The 21,452-nt window shown below is 43.4% G+C and overlaps 2 protein-coding genes and 1 long non-coding RNA gene across 4 annotated transcripts in view; 1 reads left to right on the top strand and 2 right to left on the bottom strand.

The window, feature by feature from the left end:
* Window positions 1-101: 101 nt before the first annotated feature.
* Window positions 102-6,265, bottom strand: mazb (MYC-associated zinc finger protein b (purine-binding transcription factor)). Its single transcript, XM_041029294.1, has 7 exons — window positions 6,124-6,265; window positions 5,785-5,935; window positions 4,732-5,156; window positions 3,913-4,160; window positions 3,560-3,623; window positions 3,095-3,266; window positions 102-2,512 (listed from the first exon to the last, which is right to left on the bottom strand). The coding sequence occupies exons 1-7, from the start codon at window positions 6,154-6,156 to the stop codon at window positions 2,169-2,171; spliced, it is 1,437 nt and encodes a 478-aa protein (XP_040885228.1). The 5' UTR covers window positions 6,157-6,265; the 3' UTR covers window positions 102-2,168.
* Window positions 6,173-8,072, top strand: LOC121175515. The gene is made up of 2 exons (XR_005892726.1): window positions 6,173-6,302; window positions 6,732-8,072. It is a non-coding gene; the product is annotated as an uncharacterized LOC121175515 (long non-coding RNA).
* A 2,457-nt stretch (window positions 8,073-10,529) lies between these two features.
* taok2b (TAO kinase 2b) overlaps window positions 10,530-21,452 on the bottom strand; it is a 21,384-nt gene continuing 10,461 nt past the window's right edge. The window contains exons 13-20 of one of the 2 annotated variants that reach the window (XM_041029293.1): window positions 21,301-21,452; window positions 20,879-21,056; window positions 20,531-20,659; window positions 20,220-20,423; window positions 19,172-19,411; window positions 13,567-13,779; window positions 12,122-12,304; window positions 10,530-11,689 (exon numbers count right to left, since the gene is read on the bottom strand). The exon at window positions 21,301-21,452 is cut by the window's right edge and continues 51 nt beyond it. In XM_041029293.1, coding sequence (XP_040885227.1) covers window positions 10,751-11,689; window positions 12,122-12,304; window positions 13,567-13,779; window positions 19,172-19,411; window positions 20,220-20,423; window positions 20,531-20,659; window positions 20,879-21,056; window positions 21,301-21,452 — 2,238 coding nt within the window. In that variant the 3' untranslated portion in view covers window positions 10,530-10,750. Of the gene's footprint in view, window positions 11,690-12,121; window positions 12,305-13,566; window positions 13,780-15,446; window positions 19,412-20,219; window positions 20,424-20,530; window positions 20,660-20,878; window positions 21,057-21,300 lie in introns of those variants that run through there. The other variant, XM_041029292.1, reaches the window with a different exon arrangement.

The following is a 21,452-nucleotide window of genomic DNA, read 5'->3' as shown; positions in this document are numbered from 1 at the left end:
CACTATATCCAGAATGAACACCGGTCTGTGAATCATGTCAGTGAAGAAGCTGTAGTGTAAAAATGATTATCCAGGTGAACAGATCAGCACACAAAACAATGCCTGTTTACCCTTTTTACTTTAAATTGTCCAAATTACAAAATAATAACATGATCTCTACTTCATCTACAAAATAACATAACATTTATGACTGTAGTAAGCATCATTGATTTTTTTTTTTTTGCTCTAACAACCTTTTAGACATGCATACTGTTGAGAAATATAAAAATATAAATATAAATACATCCCATTAATATTCTTAATGAATCCATGACTAAGATTTGAAATATTTCATCATAAAAGAATTAAAATGCAGTTGAGTACGATAAGGCATTAAGATGTATCACAAGAGCTGTACAGAATCCTAGAGTAGAGGTATTATTTTTTTCTTAGTGTAATGGAGAAAACCTAAAATTAACTTTTTAATAAATCACTACTTTTCCCAACAGGAAGAACACATTTCAGAAGAAAGAAAGAAAACGAAAGGAAGAAAGAAACAACTCTACAAATTTCAAGGTAACATATTAACACAAAACTGAAAAAGCACTCCAGTACAAAACCAGGATTTGTTTACAGCATACCAAATGGTGTTGTCAAACTCCCATTGTACCCCTTTGCCTGACTTGTGACTTTATAAGCCCTTTCTCGACACCACACATCACTCACAATATAACTCAAAGCAACCAAAAATAACCAATGGACAAGTGACCATTCTTCACATGATTAATAAGGAACGATAATGACTTGCGTTCAGAACATTATGTGCTATACAGAGAGTTAAATGACTAAATCTAATGCATAAGTTTCACTCGTTGGACTGGTACATAGAGAAAACAAAGGACTATGGCAATGACAGTTACAATCAAATGAATGGCCAACAATGTTAAAATTTTCTGAATAAAATCAACACTTTCATTAATATTATTGTTTACAGCCAACTAACTTAGTGGAACTGCTAAAAGTTTCTTTTGTCGTGACAGCTCCCTAGCAATAAGCATGACTGAGCTAGCTTGGTTTCATGCAAAAGGTAGATCTCAGGTGCAAGAATCGCCATGTCAGAAGCTGAAGTGTAGATTAGCAGTTAAGGTTTTTTTTGTCTTTTTAATTGTTTGTTTTTTCTTTAAATGGCCAGACCCAGAGAGGAAGACTCAGAGCAAGAAAATCCAAGAAATCCCAAACCCATTTTGATCCTCACTGAATCAAACAATAACAGTTTAAGGTGCTTGACACTCCTGAACACAACTCTATTCTTTTCTAGGAACTTTTAGGAAACAAATGAACAAGTACATCCCACAATACAATTACACACTGACCACAACATGTATGGTCTCCTGTCCTGATCTAAAAACAGCCCTCTAGAAACTTAATAAACTAGCATTACAGCTTCAAATCAAATGTTGATTTTAGTTTTGTATACAAACACGCTAACATGCTAGAGGAGCCCTGACTTACACACACCCGAACACGCAACTTCCCTTCTAATGTGTTTCTTCATCATGTTTTCTTAGAGCTATCCTCACCCTACCACTTCTTTTTAACGCAAGCCATTTGGATTCTCTGTAAGTGAGCTGCAAAATGGAGGTAAGATCAGAGCTGGTGTGAGATATACAGTACTTGGTGCACTTGCAGAGAGCAGCCAATGCCAGGGTTGAGGGGAGGGGGGGAGGGAGAGGGAGAGAGAGAGGGAGGGAGAGAGAGAGAGAGAAAGAGAGAGAGAGAGAGAGAGAGAGAGAGAGGGAAGAGTAATACAGTAGATGCTCACAATACCACAGTTTCATTGGAGTCTTAAATGCACAAGAGCATTCAGGAATATTTGGACGACACATCCATGTTTGTCGTTAGTGTCAGTGAACCTGCCGCAGGCACCAAGGTCCCTCTTTCCATGACTTCGTTGCTCTATTTTAACACAGTTCTTCCTTTTTCTCCAACGCTCCAGCTCTGCAGCTCTGAGGTGAAACTGCCCTTGAGCCCTGACTGGTGTTAATCTCCCCCACCCTTAATCCTAACCTTACCTATAAGTGGGGACATGACAAAAACTGAAACCGGATCAGCATCTACAAGTAACGTCAACCTTCTCTAACTTGCCCTCTGCTCAGGGACCGAGGTTATTATTGCTGAGCTCTCTATTGCTAACTGTGGGACTGTGGTGCTGCAATGCTAGAGCAGTCCGTGACAAGCAGGTCCACCACTGTGTTACCAGTGACATACACAGTAGGTGCCGTCACCATGTTGCTAAGGGAGACTGAGCTGCTGGCTGCCACGTTAGAGGTGATGGGGCTCGGGGCGCCCTGGTTGTTGCTATGGGTGCCCATGTGCCCCTGGAGCTGGGTGGGCGTCTTACAGTGGACGCCACACAAGTGGCAGACAAGTACACCACCAGAGGCTGTGCCGCCAAAGCCCCCTGGACTGTCCTTCCACTCCTGGCCATGGTGCTTCTGGGCATGGACACGAAGGTAGGTCAGTGTGGTGAAGCCTGATGGGAGAGAGGAGAGCCGAGAGGGAAGAGTGAAAATGACACAGAGTTATTTCAGCGAGAGATAGCCATGTTACAGCAGAGGTTCACTCCGCACTAAGCTAAACAAAGATCCAAGCAAAGTGATAAACTTGACCTTGCCAATGCAAAGCAGTCACATGTGAAAGACCGTCTGAATGTGATCCAAATGATATAAAAGGTAACCAGAAAGTTAAAAACAGAGGATGAAGTCGATTTCTAAAGGAAAATAATAAAAATCTTAAAATGTTGATATAATGAATTAACATCTCATTTGTGCTCATTTATGCTTATCCACTTATATGTCAAGAGTTATATGGGAAGATTGATACCAAACATGAGAGTAGTTTCGAACTGCCTTATCTCAATCTCAGCAAGACAGTAAATACATGAGAGAGAGATGCATCAAAGGTTCCCAGTCAGACTCAAAATGGGGGCATTGTGGTTCATGGTCAGCCAGAGCTTTTAACCACTAAACCATGGGGAGCGCTTCAGTGCCTTTCAACATATACTTAATTCATATACACTTCATGTAAAAAAGAGAATCAAAGCATCTGTACTTACTGCGGTTACAGAGGTGGCAGGCGTGGTGCTGCGACTGGTTGTGCACCCTCATGTGATCTGTGATGTAAGCAGCAGACAGGAGCTTCCCACAGATGTGGCAGGGGACCTTCTCCTCATGGCGAATCATATGCGCACGTAAACGATCCTTCGTGGCAAAGCTGGATTCACAGGTCTGGGGAAAAAAAAGAGGTAACTGATGAGTGACTGTAGGGAAATTTATAAAAATAAAATGTGAAATTTTCAGTTTCACATCTTATCTCTTCCTTTAAATCTATTAAAGTAACATCAGCCAGTGCTCAAGACCCAATTTAAGATAACCAGTTTTTACCACCCCTCACAGAAAATAATACATGTATACACATATATATAATGTGCAATGTGTGATGAAGAAGTTTGTCATATTCATGTAAATATCAAGCTGTGAGCTGCTAAGTGAGGATGTTACACAGGGTAAACATGACATACCGGGCATTTGAAGGGTCGCTCTGAGGAGTGAACCTGTCTGACGTGGCTGTTGAGGTGGTCGGGCCTTGGGACAGAAAAAGAGGAAACATATTAGAACAAACAATGTGAAATGTCATAAAGAAGTCCTTCCTCTGAGAGACTGGAGACAAAAATGTATAATTAGTGAATGATTTTTCTGTCAACCTCCTCTGGGGCTGGTGTGAAAATGTGGCACCACTTCATCTATGTATAACCAGTTATCAGTTGACAAAGAAAATTAGATCACCACAAAAATAGGTACAGAAATGTAACATACTTTTCCAAAAGCTTCATTCATTCATTTTATTTTATGAGCAAACTTCTAACACATTCACCTTGAGAAAGCCTTTCCACAGTGGGGGCAGACGTAGGGTTTTTCCACGCCGCCCTGGTGGGAGCGCACATGGTGGCTCATGCGGTCCTTCCTCTTGAAGCGCTGCTGGCAGATGGGACAGGAGAACGGCTTCTCGTCTGAGTGAGACAGGCGGTGGCGGTTGAGATGGTAGACGTCGCGGAAGGCTTTCCCACACGTCTCGCAGGCGTGGTTCTTCCTCACCGGGTTTGGGTTGGGATTTGTGGGCCTCTGAGGCAAAACAGACAAGCAGATAAACACACTACAGAGTTTAGATGGGAGGCACAGAATTAAGAAGAAAGAAGAAGAAACACATTTAGTGTCAGTGTTTTTATATTTCTAGATATTTTGAAACCATGCAAATGCATACAGATATTTTTGCCTGATTCGCACCAAAGTTGCATATCATCCCTTATGCTAAACATTTCTGACAGTTAATTCACATTATATTAACTACTTCCTTCTTTATGTTTAGTCTTTATCTGCTTTCACACGCTTTCTGTTACAGAGAACATGCAGGGGAGCATGGGGGGCTTCTAGCATGGTGTTTCTCAAACTGGGGATCAGTGCCAAACACTGGGATGGAATTTACTGGTCCCTGAACCAGCTACTGTGCATTGATATTCAGTCGAATTTAACACACAGGAGAATTTCATTAAAAATAGTCCAGCAAGCAGGAGACATACAGTCCCAAACAATGAAAGAAGATGGCGTAACCATCCTCGGGGCCAGGCAGCTTAAGAAACAACATGCTTGAAGGTTTCGGGTTGTCGACAGCCATCTCCACAAGGCCCTGACCCACCTGTACTGTCGCCCCTGTAGCCATGACGACAGCAGCAGGAGGCGGAGCATGGGGGTTAACACTAGCCATTACATTTGGCATGGCAACCCCTTCACCATCCTGACTACCCAAGGGAGGCTGCTGTGCACCCACCAGCACGCCGGGAGGGGCGAGAGGGGGAGGTGCGGAGAGGTGTAGCAGGGAGAGGGGAATAGTGGGCCTCTCCGCCCTCCCTCCGGCCCCCACCGCCATCGCCGACGGGGCCGCCACCGCCACCTGGCCGGCTGCTCCCTCCTTTGCCCCCTCCGCCTGCTCTCTGGCCCTGTCCTTCATGCGTACCCCAGTGTGGACCGACTGGTGCCGCCGCAGGTTGTAGTTGTTCTTGAACTGCTTGTTGCAGATGGCACAGATGTGGGGCACGCGGGCCGGTCGAGACACTGGCTTCACTGGACCAGAGGCAGTAGGCAAGGGGACACGAGACAGAGAGACAGACATCTGTTAATTTCAAAGAAGTTGGTTTTACAGGATAAATGTTTGGTCTACTGCTGAAGTACTGTGACAGTAATGTGCCAGTAAACAGGTGGCCATTTTTCACTGCTGTTTAACATTTTAAATATCAAGCACTGACTCAGTGATAAAATTATCCCCATATTAAAATAATTTATGTTATATATTTCGGAGTGTAGCAAAGTAAAAGTGACCACCATTGTTTGATAACGATAAATATTCACCTATACTGAACAAATAAATATCGATAAACATTAAGACACTGTTTATCTATGATGTCCTGGATGCTGAGTTTTAGGTGTTTGAGTGTGAAAAATCCAAACTGAGCAAACAAACCAGTCAAATGTTTTTTTAAGCATTCAGTAGTGCATCAGTGACACTGTTTGGTTTTCAGCCGCTTATAAGATTCAGATCTTTATGGCCCATATTTGCTTCCATGTGTCCTAGCTTTTATCACCTGTCTGAGTTTGGTACTGTCAATGGATTATGTAAATCAAATTTCACCGAAATGTTTCTCTCTTAGCAGCTCCACAGGTGCAGCGTGCAGTGCAGTGTAGTGTCCCTCACCGGGTAGGGGTTCCTCACTGAGAGCAGCAGTGTCCACAGTTGAGGGAGGCTGTGCTATGTGCTCTGTGGGTGGGGTTTGGGGAGAACTCGTATGCACTGGCATGAGCTCTGATTGGAGGCTCCCCTCCACTTGGTTTTGGGTGGGAGTATTCTGGAGAAGCAAGTAGAAGGCCATCACCAAATGTAAACACAAGTCACAGCATTATCTTGAGGTGCAACGTTGTCATACAAGGTTGTGAGGGCTGCAGGACACTCAGTGAGTGGCCCGTGTGAGCAAAGGCGCGCTGTACAATGAGAAGCAGGAAAAAGAGGCCAGTAATGCGTGCTCAGCAAGCCTACCTGGAAGAGAAAATTGCTCCAAGCAGCATCCATTTTGCGCCACAGCGATGGAGATTATAAAGTCAGCTCCTGATTGAGATCGAGGACAGCAGGCTTTGCATGGTTTTGATCGGCCCACCGATGATCGAGGCGCCTGTCCTGCAGCAGAAACGACGGGCTTCTGGATTCTCTTGAAAAACGTGAATAAAGTCGCCTGCAAAAATCTGCTTTGCTCATTGAGGTAGCCTAATGCTGTCAATTAAAATGCACGCAGCTGTTGACTAACGCAGGCTGCCGTACACGGGCAGGAGTGGAGCAGGCCAGGTCCAATAACGGCCTGTTTCTCTTTGACTTTGGTTTCTAACTTTAATTCATTAAACACTAAACCTCACTAAAGCGCAACATCACACAACAAAACTGCTTTCAAACCCGCCCCCCAAAACAAAAAGAAATAAAAAATCGCATATTACAGTATTACACTTTAGCAATAAACATAAACAATTCTACGTGAAATAAATGCATTTTTAGGTAAGAGAACAAGTATGGGTTATAACACACGTATCTGGTCGCACGGCAGATCATGCTTTGTTTTTAATTTATGAATCTATTTTTCCGATTTCCCCCAATAGGCCAATCGGGTGTTTGTCGAAGCCTCGTTGTTGGATTCAAGCCCTGACCCCGGCGAGCGGCGCTCTCGCCGGGCCGCAGCCTATCGCTCCACCTCGGCCGTTCAGCTGCGAGGATGTCATCTTTCTTTTTTTATCGCCCGCTCTCCCTCCTCCCTCCCTGTCTCTTTCTTCCTTTTCTTTTTTAATTCCTCTTTCTTCTCCCCCTCCTCTCCTTTCCTCGCACCGCTATGTCCCACTTGCACTTAAAGGGATAGGGTTTCCTCTTTGGACACCCCCCTCTCATTTCCGTCTCCCTCGGCGGAGCCCGTCCTCTCCCCTTCCTTCCTGGGATTTTCGGCCGACACAAAATGCGCTACAGTGTGTTGTTTTTTTTTTTTTCTTTCCTCCTCAGGCCAGCTGGAACAGATCTGCACCGCAGAAAACAGCCAGAATGACTTTCCATTAACGGAGAGATGACAGACGCATCTTAAAGGGCAGTGCGCACAGATCCTCCCAGTCAGCCCATAATCATGATGTCAGAGTCAGATATAGCACACCGGACGAATAGCAGCTGTTTGCATTGCATAAATACAGATAACAAAAAACATATATATGAATACATTCACACAAAGGACATAATGTATTGTTCTTAACACACACACACACACACACACATATATATATATAAATCTCCAAGGAGTGAGAATTTATAATAAACAATAAAATTAAACCTGAAACAAGATGGATTAATCCATTAGTGGATGGAGCAAAATTAACTGGCAGCCACTCTGATGACCGATTCGTCGTTTGAGCCAATTTTAAGTTAAAATCCCTCAAAATTTACTATTTCCAGTTTCTCAAATGTGAATCTTTGTTGATTTTCCATGATTGTAAACTGAATGTCTTTGGGGTTGTTTCACTAATCCTGACCTCAGTCAGCATTTACTGACACATCTCAGCACCAGAAGACCAATTGTTTTCCTGTTTTCCTACAAGATGTCATATATTACTACTAAAATAACTGGCAGATAATCAAAACAATCTAAACTAATTTAACTATTTTTTTCATTTATTGTTTGGTTGGTGAAATTTCAGCGAAGAGTAAAAAATATATATAAATTTTAAAAACTGACATATATAGATCAAAAACCCAAAGATGTCCAGTGTAATATAATAGAAGCCAAGAAAAGTTCACATTCAAGAAACTGTAACAGGGATTTATTTTGCATTTTTATTTAAAAAATGACTTAAATGATTGATTAAGTTCTGTCAGTTGACTAACCAGTTTTCTGTTAGCTAAGACAAGTTGCAGCCTTGTAATAAACATCTTAATAATACTGTCATTAAAGTACATCAAATCCAGACGAGTTAATGTGTTAATATCAATTTATTATCTTTTTTTTAATTACTTTTTAAAGCACCCCATTTCTTTTCCAATACATGTGTTAAGACCCTTTTTCCTTCTCCTCCTCAAGCTTGGAATTGCTTGATCTGAATATTTAATAAGGATTTCAATCCCCTTCCCTTTTACCCCCCTCCCCCCAAAAAACTCTGCAAAACACAGATGAGCCTGTGTTGCTTCTTCGTCCTCGTCCTTCGTCCAGGCATGACACAGGAACTGAGACTCCCTGCTCTGTCCACAGCCTCTGACACTGACAACAACCTGTCTACAAACACTACCGCACTGATGTCCCCAACACGAAGGTCGTCCCAAACCCACCAGTCTTAGTTTATATAAGGAGTTTATGCATGCACTGAGATTCCAACCAAGCATAAAGTAGTAGGTTATACAGGGAATTGTCTTGAGCTGGTGTTTCTGAGTCATACAAACAGCAGGGTGATTATCTTTTTTTTTCCATTTTTTAAATTTAAAATAAAAAAACAAAACAAAACAAAAAAAGTCCAGTTATTTGTGATCTCCTTCAAGTAAATGACAACCCACAAGAGCAGAGAGCATCATGTGCCTCCTGCTCATGAAACACTGATTGGTGTCTTTCTCTCATGTGTGAGGACTGGCTGCTCCGGTCACTGCTGCCGTGCCGGCACAAGAGGGTGCACGTTCACAGCAACTCAGTCGACGCCCGTCCTCTCACTTCTTCTTCTTCTTCTGCTGCTTCCTCTTCTTCAACACACACTTCCAGCTTTGTGCTGGTTGCATGCTGCAGCCCTCAGCAGTCAGATTATCATCAACACGGATTGTGCGCTCTCTCCTTCTCTCTTCCTTTTGCCACACTTCCTGTCAGAGCATCTGTGCGGAAACTTATTCCTGAACTTAAAACAAATACCTTTTTAAAAAAGGGAAAAAAAAACAGCATTTACATTCCAGTGGCCAATTGTTAAATCTTTTTTTTTTTCAATAAGAGTCCAGAGGAGGAGGTCAGAGTTCACGTGAATAATGGGGGGTGTCGCTGTTGTAGGAGTGTCTTTTAAAATTCAATTGTTTTGTTGTCTAAAAAAAGTGGCAATATAACTAGACTTTACCGCTCGACACACATACATAAACATTAACAATTATTAATAATCCCTTATTAATAATCATTAATACCTTGAACACACACCATACCTGACAATGCAACAGTTTTTTTATCATCTTTTTTTTTTTTGTTACAGTCAAAAGTGGGCCCTTTTCTTCTCGCAAGAAAAATGTGAACATGATTACAACAACAATTACATCAGGATTAGTTATGGTAATATTGACACCTATAGAAAATGCAGTTGGAGTTGTCGCTCTAAATCTTGAATTCAATACTCATTTGAATATATCAAAATTACTATCATTATCTTTGTTACTCTATAAAACCAAATGACTTGTTTTTGTTTTTAATATTCCCATAAATATGTACAGTAAAGATCAAAAATGTGGGACAAGTGATCTTAAATGCCAGTGAAACTTGGACAGGAACGGTACATTTCAAATGTGTTTGGTCATGTTTACAAATGTTTTTTTGTACATCTATCTCATGCATTGGAGAGTGACCCCCATAGACACCTATGCTGTTTAGATACTCAATATGTCATGGATGCCAGAAAGCTTTTTTTTTTTTTTTTTTTTTTTTTTGTATTTGTACATGTCCTCACAAATGTTTCTCCTCATCCCAGCTGCATTTTTAGAACAGAGTCTCTCGCCTTTACAAACATTCTGTGTATTCGTGTTTTCGCTTTTAAATCATCTTGCAGTCATCAAACAAAAATTTTGATGGCACGACATCCCTTTAAGAACCCCTTAAAGGCATTGGTGACGTTCCAAGCAACTTTTGTGTTTTTGTTTTTATATACTTAATACAAAAAGAAGAAAATTAATGAAAAAAAAATCAAAAAAACATCAACAGTTGTAAATCAATAAAAAGTTTTTTTTTCAGTCTCCACCAAGCTTGGAGGCTAAAGTAACCCATCTTTTATGATTCTCCCGTTTTTTTTTTTTCCTTTCTGGAGCCCAAGTTATGAGTGCTTGCTAGATAATATCTGAACACTACAGACTGCATACAAGTACATACACAATGCAAAAAAAACCAAAACAATCATTTTCTTCTCCCGTCCTCTCTCTTTCTCCATTCCAGCATAGAACATCATAGAAGAAGACATGGCTGCCGTCCCCTCTCTCTGCAGCTTTGGGAGGAGAAAAAGGCTAAATGTCCCTCCTTTCACGCATCCTATCTCACTTTTTTACAGGCGGTAACAAAGATAAAAACATTAAACACAAACTTCTCTTTTTTTAAATTTAATATCACCTTAATCCAGTGGTATTACAGGTGGTTACATTCCTCCCTCCCGCTTTTTTACCTGTGAGAATGGGAGAAGACCTCTCTACCCACCCTGAGTCTAAAGATGAAGGGTGCAGCTCAATAATGTCAGTTTGTCCTCTCTTTGCCTTTGATGTTGACTGATCTCTTTGACTTTCTGTGCCTTAAAAGGAGAGGGTGATATCCCCCTATTCTAGGAGTTGAGACCAGTCCAAGAAGATGGCAAGCTGAGAGTATTGAGATGCAACCTGCGATAGCTACCTCCCTAAACCACCCGGTCCGCTCTCTTCCTTCTGCCGTCTAAGAGTAGGAGAGGTGGGAGCCATTGGAGATGTGAGAAGTGACTGAGGTGCTTCGGCTCAGGACGCCGTCGCTGCCCCCGGCACCTCCAGGCCCCCCTCCGGACGCCGTCCTCCTCAGAGGCTGGGGGCTATTCCTCAGGGCCATCAAGCTCGGGGCACCACGCACACCCAGCCCACCGCCGCCGTATATCCCCCCCTGCGAGGAGGAGGAGGAAGAGGAAGAGGAGGATGGGCCAGAGATGGATGGAGGGGCAGGTGGAGGGGGAGGTAGCATGGCCAGAGACTGAGAGGAGGAGCGCGAGGGCAGGTGATGGGAGAAGGGCAGGGGGTGTGGGTGGGCCAGGTCGCCGCCGGAGCCTCGCACTCCAGCCCACTCCCGCTCCCTCTCCTTCTCCCGCTCCCTATCTCGATCCCTCTCCCGCTCGCGGTACAGCTGCGGCGTGCTCTGGTGGTGGTAGTGCTGGGGCAGGTGGTGGCGCTGGTGGTGGGAGGAAGACGAGGAGGAGGAGGAGGAAGAGGAGGCAGAGGAGCGGGAAGAGTGGTGCACCTCCCTCCCGTCCCGCCCCAGCCCCAGCCCCAGGGCCATTTCTAGGCCATGAGAGGAAGAGGAGGACTCGCTCCTGCGGTCCCCTGCCCCACTGCTGATACCGCTACTGCTGCTGCTGTTGTGGCTGCGGCGGGAGTGCTGCTGCGGGGGCATGTTCTGAGGGTGCATGCCGTGACTCCAGTGGCTGGCAGAGCGGGAGCCGGGGGGCGGGGCGTTGGAGTAGCCCTGCTTGGGGTAGGCCTCGCTGGGGATGCCTGTCAGTGCCATGTTGCTGAAGCCCAGACGCAAGCTCTCTGAGTCGAAGGCCTCGATCTCGCTGGCCTGCCGTTCCAGGAGGGTGCGGATGCGCTCTGAGCGTTCGTTCTGCAGGGACAGCATCTCCTCCTCGATCTAGAAGAAGAGCAGGAGAACACACATGCAAACACAGTGTCATTTAAGGTCATTCTACGGTCATTCTTGACCTCAGAATCAGCAACTGTCTTGACACAAGGTCGACTCCATCTTCTAAGGAAGATCATACGAAATGACAGAAAGCTCCAGAACGGCACCAGAAAGGACTTAGTGGTGAAAATGATTATTTAAGGTGCTGTAAATATTTAAGGGCCCAACATAGAAGAGCAGAAAGTTACACCTGAATCTTGCAAAAGCTAACAGTGTTGTCGCTAACATCAGAAGTCCGCTGTTACCTTACTTTGAAAAGAAATGATATCCAGCTTTCAGTCTTTTTAGCTAGCCTGAATGAATTTCTAAACCTCACCAAATCCTTGCACCATATTTTAAAGGCATTTTCCTTAATAGAAGTGATCGCCAAAGGACTCTGACCCTCTGCTCCAGCAGGGCACGGCGGATGGAGACCCTCTGTTCCAGGTCCTTGACCTCCCTCTCATGCTGAGTGTCGGTGTGGATCTTGATCTTGCTCTGGTAGGCGTTAAGCAGCTCCAGCTCCTGCTGCAGCTGCATCCGCAGCACCTTGTACTCCGCTTCCTGGGTCTCATCCAATCGCAGCTAAGAGACAGAAACAGGAGGGAGCGTGATGAAAAATGGATTTGGTGAGTGTATGGGCAACAAATTTTGCTTTGGTGTTGGCGCAGGTAGAGGAGAAGAGGAAAAGCTTAGAAAGTTTGACAAACGGAAAGAGAAGAGAGAGGGAGATGCACATGAGAGCAGAGGGGGAGGATCAGGAGGGTGAACTGCGGATGGTTTCATTAAATCAGCGTGTTGTCTGAGTGATCAGACATGTTTGATCAGTCTGTACCTGCAGATACTGCAAGAGGTATTCAAGTTAAGTGAAACAAATTTCAGTGTATTTCTGACAAATTCCAAATAAAATAAAGTCACAACCAAAAAAATGTAATTCCAAAGCCTCAGTGCAGTGTTTCCTGATAAACTAAAATGCAGAAATCATTTCACGATGTGTCGATGTATTAAAAAAAAGCAACCTAAATAAATCAGTATGGTATTACAAAATACTGAGCACCTACTGTGGCCTGTGTGTGTTGCCTGTCTTAAAGCCTGGTTCTAGGAAACAGACTAAATCTGGTTTCTTCATTTGATATGAATATATACATATATATATTTTTTGACCTCAGGACTGAGTTTAATCAGTGGGTGGGAAACCTTCCCACTGAGACTTTAACCACAGCAGTAGGAGATGTGAGGACAAACAAGGGCAGCAGGGATTTGGCTTACTGGGCTTACGTGCATGCTGCCATGTGAGGTAATTAAAGTAGCACAGGGCGTTATGTCATTGAAGGGAACAAGACATTTGGTTATGTTCCATCTTCTTTCTACTATGTTTCATTCATTTAAAAGCCTGGGATTTGTGTGTGTACCAGTCCCCATGCCAAGAGGGCAGTTAAGAATCCAGCCATAAATGCGCATTTGTGGTCCATGGTGCACACAAACACATTTTCTTTCTTTAAGGTGTCAAATTTCACCAAAGCTCTCATCTCTGTTTAATTTTCCTGTCTTGACTCAGGCCAGACAATGATCATTTCTCCCAAATGATCGAGGGGAAAAGATGTTTTGGAAGAGGACTTGTCCAAAACTGTTAAACAGCAGGGGAAGCAGGAAGGTGTACATCATTTGGTATAAAACTGGGACATGTGGGTTTAGGTGGACATAAACACTGAGGGACTGGGTGGAGGCTGGTTGGCGGGCAGACAGGCAGGCAGGTGGGCGGGCGGGCAGGAAGGCCCCCGGGCCAGGCACAGCAGTGGTGGTGTGGTGCGAGTGTGAAGTGAGTGACGTCTCCTTGCCTTACTCACAGCCTGTGTGGACAGCATATCATTGATGGAGTGGTCATACTGCTCGGCCAGGATGGCCAGCTTACGGGTCTGCTCATCCTTCAGCCGCTTCAGCACGGCCTTGTGGTCCGACTTGGGCGTGTTCTCCAGCAGGTGGTTGCGCAGGGCCTTGTACTGACGAGTTTGGATCTTGCAGGTGTCCTGGAACTGACGCTTTATCTGAAGCTCTTTGGACTGGAGAAGAGAGAAGAGAGATGGAAGCAGCTGGGCTAAGGTGCTCCTGTGGTTTTATAAATGAACATGGTGGAGGATGTGTTAAATACAGAAAAACAATGGGGAAAAAAGTTTGACTTGTTACACACAGTTTTGTAATGACCTGCTATTCATTTCTTTGGGGGGGGGGGGGGTGCTCACATTATTCTATGAAAGACATTAAAAGCATGTACATAATGACTTTACTTCAACTGTAAATTTAAAGACTTAAAGGCCCTGACAACACATTCTCCCATGACTGATCTTACATGGACACAAAACGTTTGATTTTTTGGTCTAATTTCATCAGACCAAACACAAACACATTACTGGTGAGACAGATCACCTTAATACATAACATCTATATATGCTTTTTCTTTTTAAACTGTTTCTTATGTCACGAATATTTAATGTTATGGAACAATACTTTAGAGATGCAGTAAAATGAACTGTAAAATGGATGCTTCTTTAAGCTTTGCTTTGTTTTTACATCTTGCTGCTTAATTATTATTTTCAGTTGTGAAATTTTTCTCAGAGCTGTAATGTATGGAAACAATCTCTGACTGTGAGCAGCAGCTAAAAAAATTAAACTATACTTGACAGTTTAAAAGGACCAGAATCTATGAAACACTCTCTTTTGCTTTACCTCCAGTCCTTTGCTAAAACAATGAAAAGCTGATATTCTTAGAGTTAGGTAGGATCCAAGGTGTCCATTAAAATAAATGTCATTTGTGTATTTGTCTCAGCCTGTCAGTGGGGGACACAGTGCCTGTGTCTGTTTCAGATGAAAATGAGTCTGTGTGCGTGATAACTGAACTTCTGCAACAAAAAAAGTCTTAAAATTTGTAGTAATGAGTACAAATGGGTGCAAGGATGTTACTGCATACTGAATAATCTTTTTTATCAGTCAAGCTTTAAACACAAAACTATTTAAAATTCCTATTACTTACTTTCATGCACTTAAGGGATCAATATAAATATTAATCAATATTTCAACCTTATATACTGGTTTGAAATGGTACTAAGCAAAGTCACAGACCCTGCTGACATTAGATTTGATGCATTTTACACAAAGGGAAGGGCACAACAGATGACAACAGAGATAAAATGAATGATGATACAGAGGGAATGATGAACAAAATGGTAAAGGGATATTTCTATACAATGTTGGTCGATCAGGGAAAAAGTAAACACATGAAGACATGGCAATAATGGAAACAAAAAAAAATCATAAAAACAAACAAAGACAATGATTTTACACACAAAAGAATTTATTTTTTGTGTAAAGAAAAATCTGGACGTATGACAAAATATTTTTCTATGCTTGCGAGCACACAGCCATACAGTCTGCCAACACTCATGCAGCTAAAATGAGAATAAAGAGGACAACAAAATGGCTGCCAAAACGAATGCAGTACTAGTCTTATAAATACTGCATAAATTAAATATATAAAAAAAACAAAAAACAAAACTCAATGCGATAGAACTCTGTGGAAACTCAAACACACAGACGGTGTCACAACAAAACAGAGTACAAACATGTAAACATACACTGAGGAACAGGAAATAACTGATGCTGGAACACAAATGTAAATCAATGGCAACAAAGTTACATTCAAATAAAACAATGTTTGAAGAATGTCTCTCTCTCTCTTTTTTTTTTGTTTAAAAAAAAAAAAAAAAAGCTTGACTTCCCAAATGCAGGTCACGAAAATAGAAGTGCCCTACTTTTTTTGTTCCCCTGGGTCAAAATACAGTTAAGATTGAGTTTTCCAACTCAGTAATATTCCTCCATGTGAACAGCTCAAATGACAGGGCACTTTTTTCTATATATATATTCAGCATTTATGAGCACTGGTGCGTTTTACCGTGTTCCCTTGCTGACTTGCAATTGTCAAAATCTTTATGCTCCCAGATCTACGCAGGACACACCTGCTAATCGTAAATTTTCACCTCATTAAATGTGCACATCAGTTGGTGTCTAAGTTCTGAAATTTGCAACCACTTAAGATAAAAACGGCACCATGTCATGTTTCTTTCTTGGCCCGTCAGTGGCCAACATTGAACTCACTAGTTGACAGAGGAATTACCAGCAACTATTTAGATAATTGATTAACCGGACAAATGTGAAGCATTCTCTGGTTCCAGCTTCTCAGATCATTAGGATTTGCTGCTTTTCTCTGTCATTTATCAATGTAAACTCAGCATTTTTGGTTTCTGGACTTTTTGCTTGAACAAGACAAGATATTTGAAGACACCACCTGAGGCCCCGGGAAGCTGTGAGTGCATTATTTCACTGACGCTTCGAAGGTTAAATATTTGATTGAAAAAATAATCAGCAGATGAATCAATAGGTGCACCCTCAAACTGATCTGTTCTCCCACATTTGGTATCATTTTTGAATGGTCTTTGAGACAGTGCAAAATTAAACATATGTCTGCAGTAACCGGATTCTCTTCTTTCACATTCAGTAGTTTCATCAATCTTTGGACTTATTTTTTAGTTGCATGTCTCAAAAGATTGTCTATGGCTTCATATAAATTAAGCTTCACTGAAATATTAAATAGTTTTACTATATTATACTTCTACCTTCTTATGTGTCTACTGTAAATTCAGGATATGTCACTTCACAATAGACTATTAACATTTGTGTACACAGTTTTAACTAGGCACTCAACTGCTGTAGATTTATATGATTATAAAGGGGAAAAATATCTAAATGTTTACATGGTAAATCATAAGATTATTGCATAAAGCGCAATAAAAATAGTTTTTCTAACTAGAATCTGAAGGATAATGATTTCACAAGCTATTAAAATCCAATGATGTCTAAACATGGAACAATGAACTGGACAGGCTTTATGTTCCAGCTAAATGGCCCCAAACTTTATTATTCTAAGTCCCATAAAGTAAGACCTTCTACTAACCATTTTCCACTTCGACTCCTAAACATATAAACCATGTTTTAAATCAATGTCTAAATCAAATGTGTTACGGTGGTCCCAGATATTTCTGCTCAGCTGTTTATTGCACTTATATAATGACTGAGAGCTAGTGTTCAGGGCAATGTTAGTGAAATTGTTAAGCTTTTTTTTTTCCTTCACAGTATTCAGCTTTGGGGAGTGAAATTTTAGAAATTATAGCCATGAAGCTATGCAACACTGTGATATTTGTTCCAAGCACTGAGGTGACAGTGCTCAAATGAGACCCTATGAAATAAGACCACTATAAAGAAAAACAAACCATTGCACAAAAACGGTCTTAAAAATAACCATAAAAAAAAAACATTTGTCTTACAAATTAAGAGCAAAATAATAAAATTAAAGAAACTTCAAGGAACTTTTACAAAAAGCACAATAATGTAATTTAAAACTTCACTGGGTTTGGTACAGTAACCGTGGGTTCACCTGCATGACTACGTTTGCAGAGCCCACTGATTCAACAGTACAGCTTGTGTGTACACATGTACGCTTGTTTGGATGAGCTTCGACAGCCAAAATCACTTTCAGCCAGCGCACACAGATGTACACATGTATGTGTGTGCACGGTGAAATACACCTTATCTTTAAGAAATGTGACCAAAAACCAGTCTGGAGAATTATGTGACAAGAGAGACGTGTGGGCCCAAATCAAGAAGACACACAAACAATGGAACTTAGAGCGTGATCATGATCACGCTCACGCACACTCATGCACACACACGCACACACACGCACACCATCAGCAGCACACGTTCCCACTCTTTCCTTTGATTTGTCTCACACTCTTCCTATCTCCATGGCCGAATCTTCCCCCTGACAAACCTCCCAGATGAAGTTCGCCTCAACCCACACTCCCACCTGGAGTCCTCACGAAACATCCTCTCCCTCTCTTCCCTTCTCTGTCTCTCCTTTTCTCTCCTCCTCCTCTCCCTCTGCCTCCTCTCCCTCACCTCCCTGGGCAGCAGTCGGGGCAGCCTGCTCGGGACCTGCTTCTTCAAGAGGCCCAGAGTTTGGAGTTTGATCCGCACGCTGAGAGGCAGCTTCTTCAGGGCCTGCCTAGCTAGTTTTAGCACTACCGAGTTAGCCAGATCTGCCAGGACCCCAAGGGGCCGTCTACTGAAGCGCTTCACCCAGAGAACGCCTTTGGCCAAGGGAGAGGTGCTACTGCAGCAAGTCTGATACTCTAAAGGCAAGCTCTTCAGGGGGACTGGGATCTTGGACTGGCGAACGCCCCAGTTACGCCCTGCTTTGGGAAACATCTCATAGAGGTTACGTTCAGCCATACCACCGAGGACTGACTGGCACATGGCAAACAGGGGTCTGGGGAGGCGGAAAAGGACTCGCATGCAGAGGCGGTTGACTTTGCGGGGTGCATGCTGGAGGAAGTCCCGGGCCGGCCTGACAATCAGCACCACCACTAAATACAGGGAGAGGAAGAGGGAGGGAGAGCTGAGGAAGGAGGCTGAGATCAAAATCATAGGGATGTAATAAATCCCCAAACTGAGGGAGAGTCCTAAACTGAAGAGACCGCTTGCCCAGAGGCTGAGTGACAGGTAGGTGGAGAGAGACAGAGAGCAGCAGGAACGAAGGAAGAGGTATGAAAAGAAGAGCGCCAAGAAGGCAAGCTCAGCAGAGAGGATAACAGAGGCCACTGAGGGCAGAGGCGGAGAGCGACGCAGGGAGAGGAGGAAGATGGAGAGCAGCAGCAAGGTGAGGTTGGAGGGCTGCGCAGCAGCAGAGAGGGAAAGGAGGAGGCAGATGGCGTGAGAGAAGAGTGAGGGGAAAGATGTCTGGGAGGGTGGTGGGGGAGGAGGGGAGGAGATGGGTACGGGCTCCAGCTCCTCTGGGGTGTCGGGGAAGTAAAACTCAGAGAGCTCATCGATCTCTCGCTCACGGAGACGCCTCTTTTCTGCGGAGGGGAATGAGATGAGCTCTGATGGACAGCCATCGGCCACGCCCCTGCCCTCTTCTTCTTCTTCATCAGTGTCTACATGTGCAGTTTTACTGTGGTCCTCCTCATACTCCCACTGCACCCCCTCTACTTCCCTCGCCTCTGTCCCTTCTTCACCGATTTTCCACTCCTCCTTCTCGTCCTCTCTCTCATCATTTCCCTTTGGTGTATTGTTGTCATCTACCTCAGGTTCCCTTTCAGGGACGCTCACGCCTTCCACCTCGCCTGCTCCTGTAAAAACTTCATCTCTGAATCCCACCGCTGCTCCATCGAGCTCATCCTCACCATCATATATCTCCTTAGCTATCTCCTCCCTCTCTTTTTCTATTTCAACCTCTACTTCTATTATGCCTGCCTCACTGTCCCAGCTGCCGCTCGGCCCCTCTGTTGTCTGGCTCTCTCCCTCCTCAGGAGACCCCTGGCTCTGGGTGCTCTCACTCACTTTGAGGCTCTTGGGCTGCTGGCGGACCTCCATGGCGTGTTTCTGCCGCAGCTCCTGCTCACGCCTCTTGTTATACTCCATCTGGTTGGTGAGCTCCGTCTGGTGCTGCGTGCGGATCAGCTCGGCCCGCGTACGCTGCACCAACCCCAGCTGGCGGAACTCCAGCTCCTGGGTGGACTCGTGGTGACGCAGCAGCATGGCACACTCCAAGTCCTTCAGAGTCTGCTTCTTGTTCAGTTCCTGGACAAGAGAAGAAGATGAGAAAAGCGGCAGGAAGGATGTTGTAATGAGGAGAGGAAACACTGACTATGCATGGACTGCCTGCCAAAGTATAGATGATGACAACTACTTATAAGATAAAAATGAGAAATCTAATAACTATGTTTTACTATATTTCTTGTTCATTTATATATTTCACACAGTTTTAACAATGGTAATGAGATGTGTTGATTCAACTTTACAGCCATTTCTACAGCAGTAGTTGGCAGTAATGTTGTACTGGACTGCACAATATTGAAAGACCTTTCTAATGTGTGGTTTATTCCCAAAATACATATGTGAAGTTTGCAAAGCATATTTCTGATGTGGGAAACCTGTTCTTTGAAAAGCCAATATACAGTTTATATCGACTTTATAGTTATATAGTATATAACTTTATATAGTTTATTTCAACTTTCCAATAATGATTTTACTATTTGGTAATGTCATTTCCTCTGCAGAGACTGTAAGTTTGTTTTTGCTCTATATTTTAAGTCCATCTCCACACTGTTAAAAGAAAACAAACACGTAAAACAAAGGGCTCAAAACACATATCTACAGAAATGTCCTCAGTGAGTTATTAAGTAATGAATATGGAAAACTGACAGAAGCAGCAGTGAAATACTCCTTGTGGCGACAGAGATCTGGTCTGGATCTTTCCTATACTGTGTCTTGTACTACACTGACACTGATGTGTTTGAATCCTATTAAGTTTTATCCACTTAAAGTGATTCTGGGAGAACTGAATCGTTGATCCACTATTGATGTGCCAATCAAAACAAGACGGTACCTCTCGCAGCAAGTCTTGCTCCAGGTTGTGGCGTGCTAACACCATCTTCCTCTTGTACTGGCGACACTGTAGCTCATAATACTGCCTCTGCCGTCGCAGCAGACCTGCCTCTTCCTCCGCCTGCAGCTGCTGCAGACACTCCTTCTGATGCACCAACCACTCCTGTTTCTCCCGCTTTGGTGTCGACTGGTTCTCATTCAGTTCCTAGAGTAGAAAAGACAGTACAGTATTAGTGAAACTGGCAAGATGTCAAGCTTATAGATCAAGGCTGTTTTTTTGTGGTAATCAGCTGACTAGTAACGCGAGAGCACCTCTTTGAGTTGCTCCTTGCGTTGTCGATACTGCCGTTTCTGGGACTCCAGCAGACCGGTCAACTCCTTCTTTTGCTGGGCCAGTATGTGCTGCTGGAACTTCTTCTCCTCGGTCAGGACTGCCTTTGTCTTTGTCACAAAAAATCCATACAATGTTAGGAATATCAGCAAGACAAAAATATCTATCTTGGTATCTAATTACTATGAAAGGCTTGGTGGTTTCTCCTCTCCATCATTTTTTCCACAGCTCAAGACATGTTCTACTTAATTATCTGTTTTTCAAATCTCTTATTCATCTGTCCCTCCACTTCCCTCTCACCATCGCTCACTCCACCTCCGCCAGCTCACCTCCTTCTCCAGGATAGCCTGGTGCTTCTTGGAGAGTTTTTCTGCCTCCATTGAGAAGCTGTTCCTCTGATTCTCCAGCTCTTTGTCCAGTCTCAGCTGGTGCTCGTCCATCTCTGCCTTCAGCTTGTTCTCCAGGCCCATCAGCTGCTTCTGGTGCTGCCGCCGCATTCGCTTGTACCTGTGAGGAGATGCAACAAGTTAGCAGATACTATTTGTCTGACTTTTTATTTCTAACAAAGTTTTAACTGAAGGTTTTCTTTGTTCAATCTGAACATTAGCTGTGTCCTTTTTACTTAAAGTTTTGGGTGGGTACTGTAAAGTCCATTCAAACTGTGAAAATGTGTGTGATAAATTATACAAATAAGCTTGAACAGTGGTCCCTTATTCTTTTACTTGCCCTATTTCACAATTCGTCATCTTACCCAGACATCTGCTCTCTCAGGGCCGACCCCTGCTCATGTTCCTGGATCTGACGAGTGACGAGCGAGGCTGTCCTGATGGTGGCAAAATGGTCTCTGCCTCGGCGACGCCTCCCTCCTCCTCCTCCTCCTCCGCCAGCAGACGAAGCTTCCCG

The sequence above is a fragment of the Toxotes jaculatrix genome, chromosome 21 (genome assembly GCF_017976425.1).
Source record: "Toxotes jaculatrix isolate fToxJac2 chromosome 21, fToxJac2.pri, whole genome shotgun sequence".
Taxonomy (NCBI): domain Eukaryota; kingdom Metazoa; phylum Chordata; class Actinopteri; family Toxotidae; genus Toxotes; species Toxotes jaculatrix.
This window is presented reverse-complemented; position numbering and strand designations above follow the sequence as displayed.

What these genes read in the sequence shown, in the direction of transcription:
- mazb (XM_041029294.1), bottom strand. Translation starts at nt 6,156, where the DNA reads ATGGATGCTGCTTGGAGCAATTTTCTCTTCCAG. An exon ending in CAGTGAGGAACCCCTACCCG is followed by an intron (nt 5,157 to 5,784) that starts GTGAGGGACACT and finishes CCTCTGGTCCAG; the next exon opens with TGAAGCCAGTGTCTCGACCG. An exon ending in CTACAGGGGCGACAGTACAG is followed by an intron (nt 4,161 to 4,731) that starts GTGGGTCAGGGC and finishes GTTTTGCCTCAG; the next exon opens with AGGCCCACAAATCCCAACCC.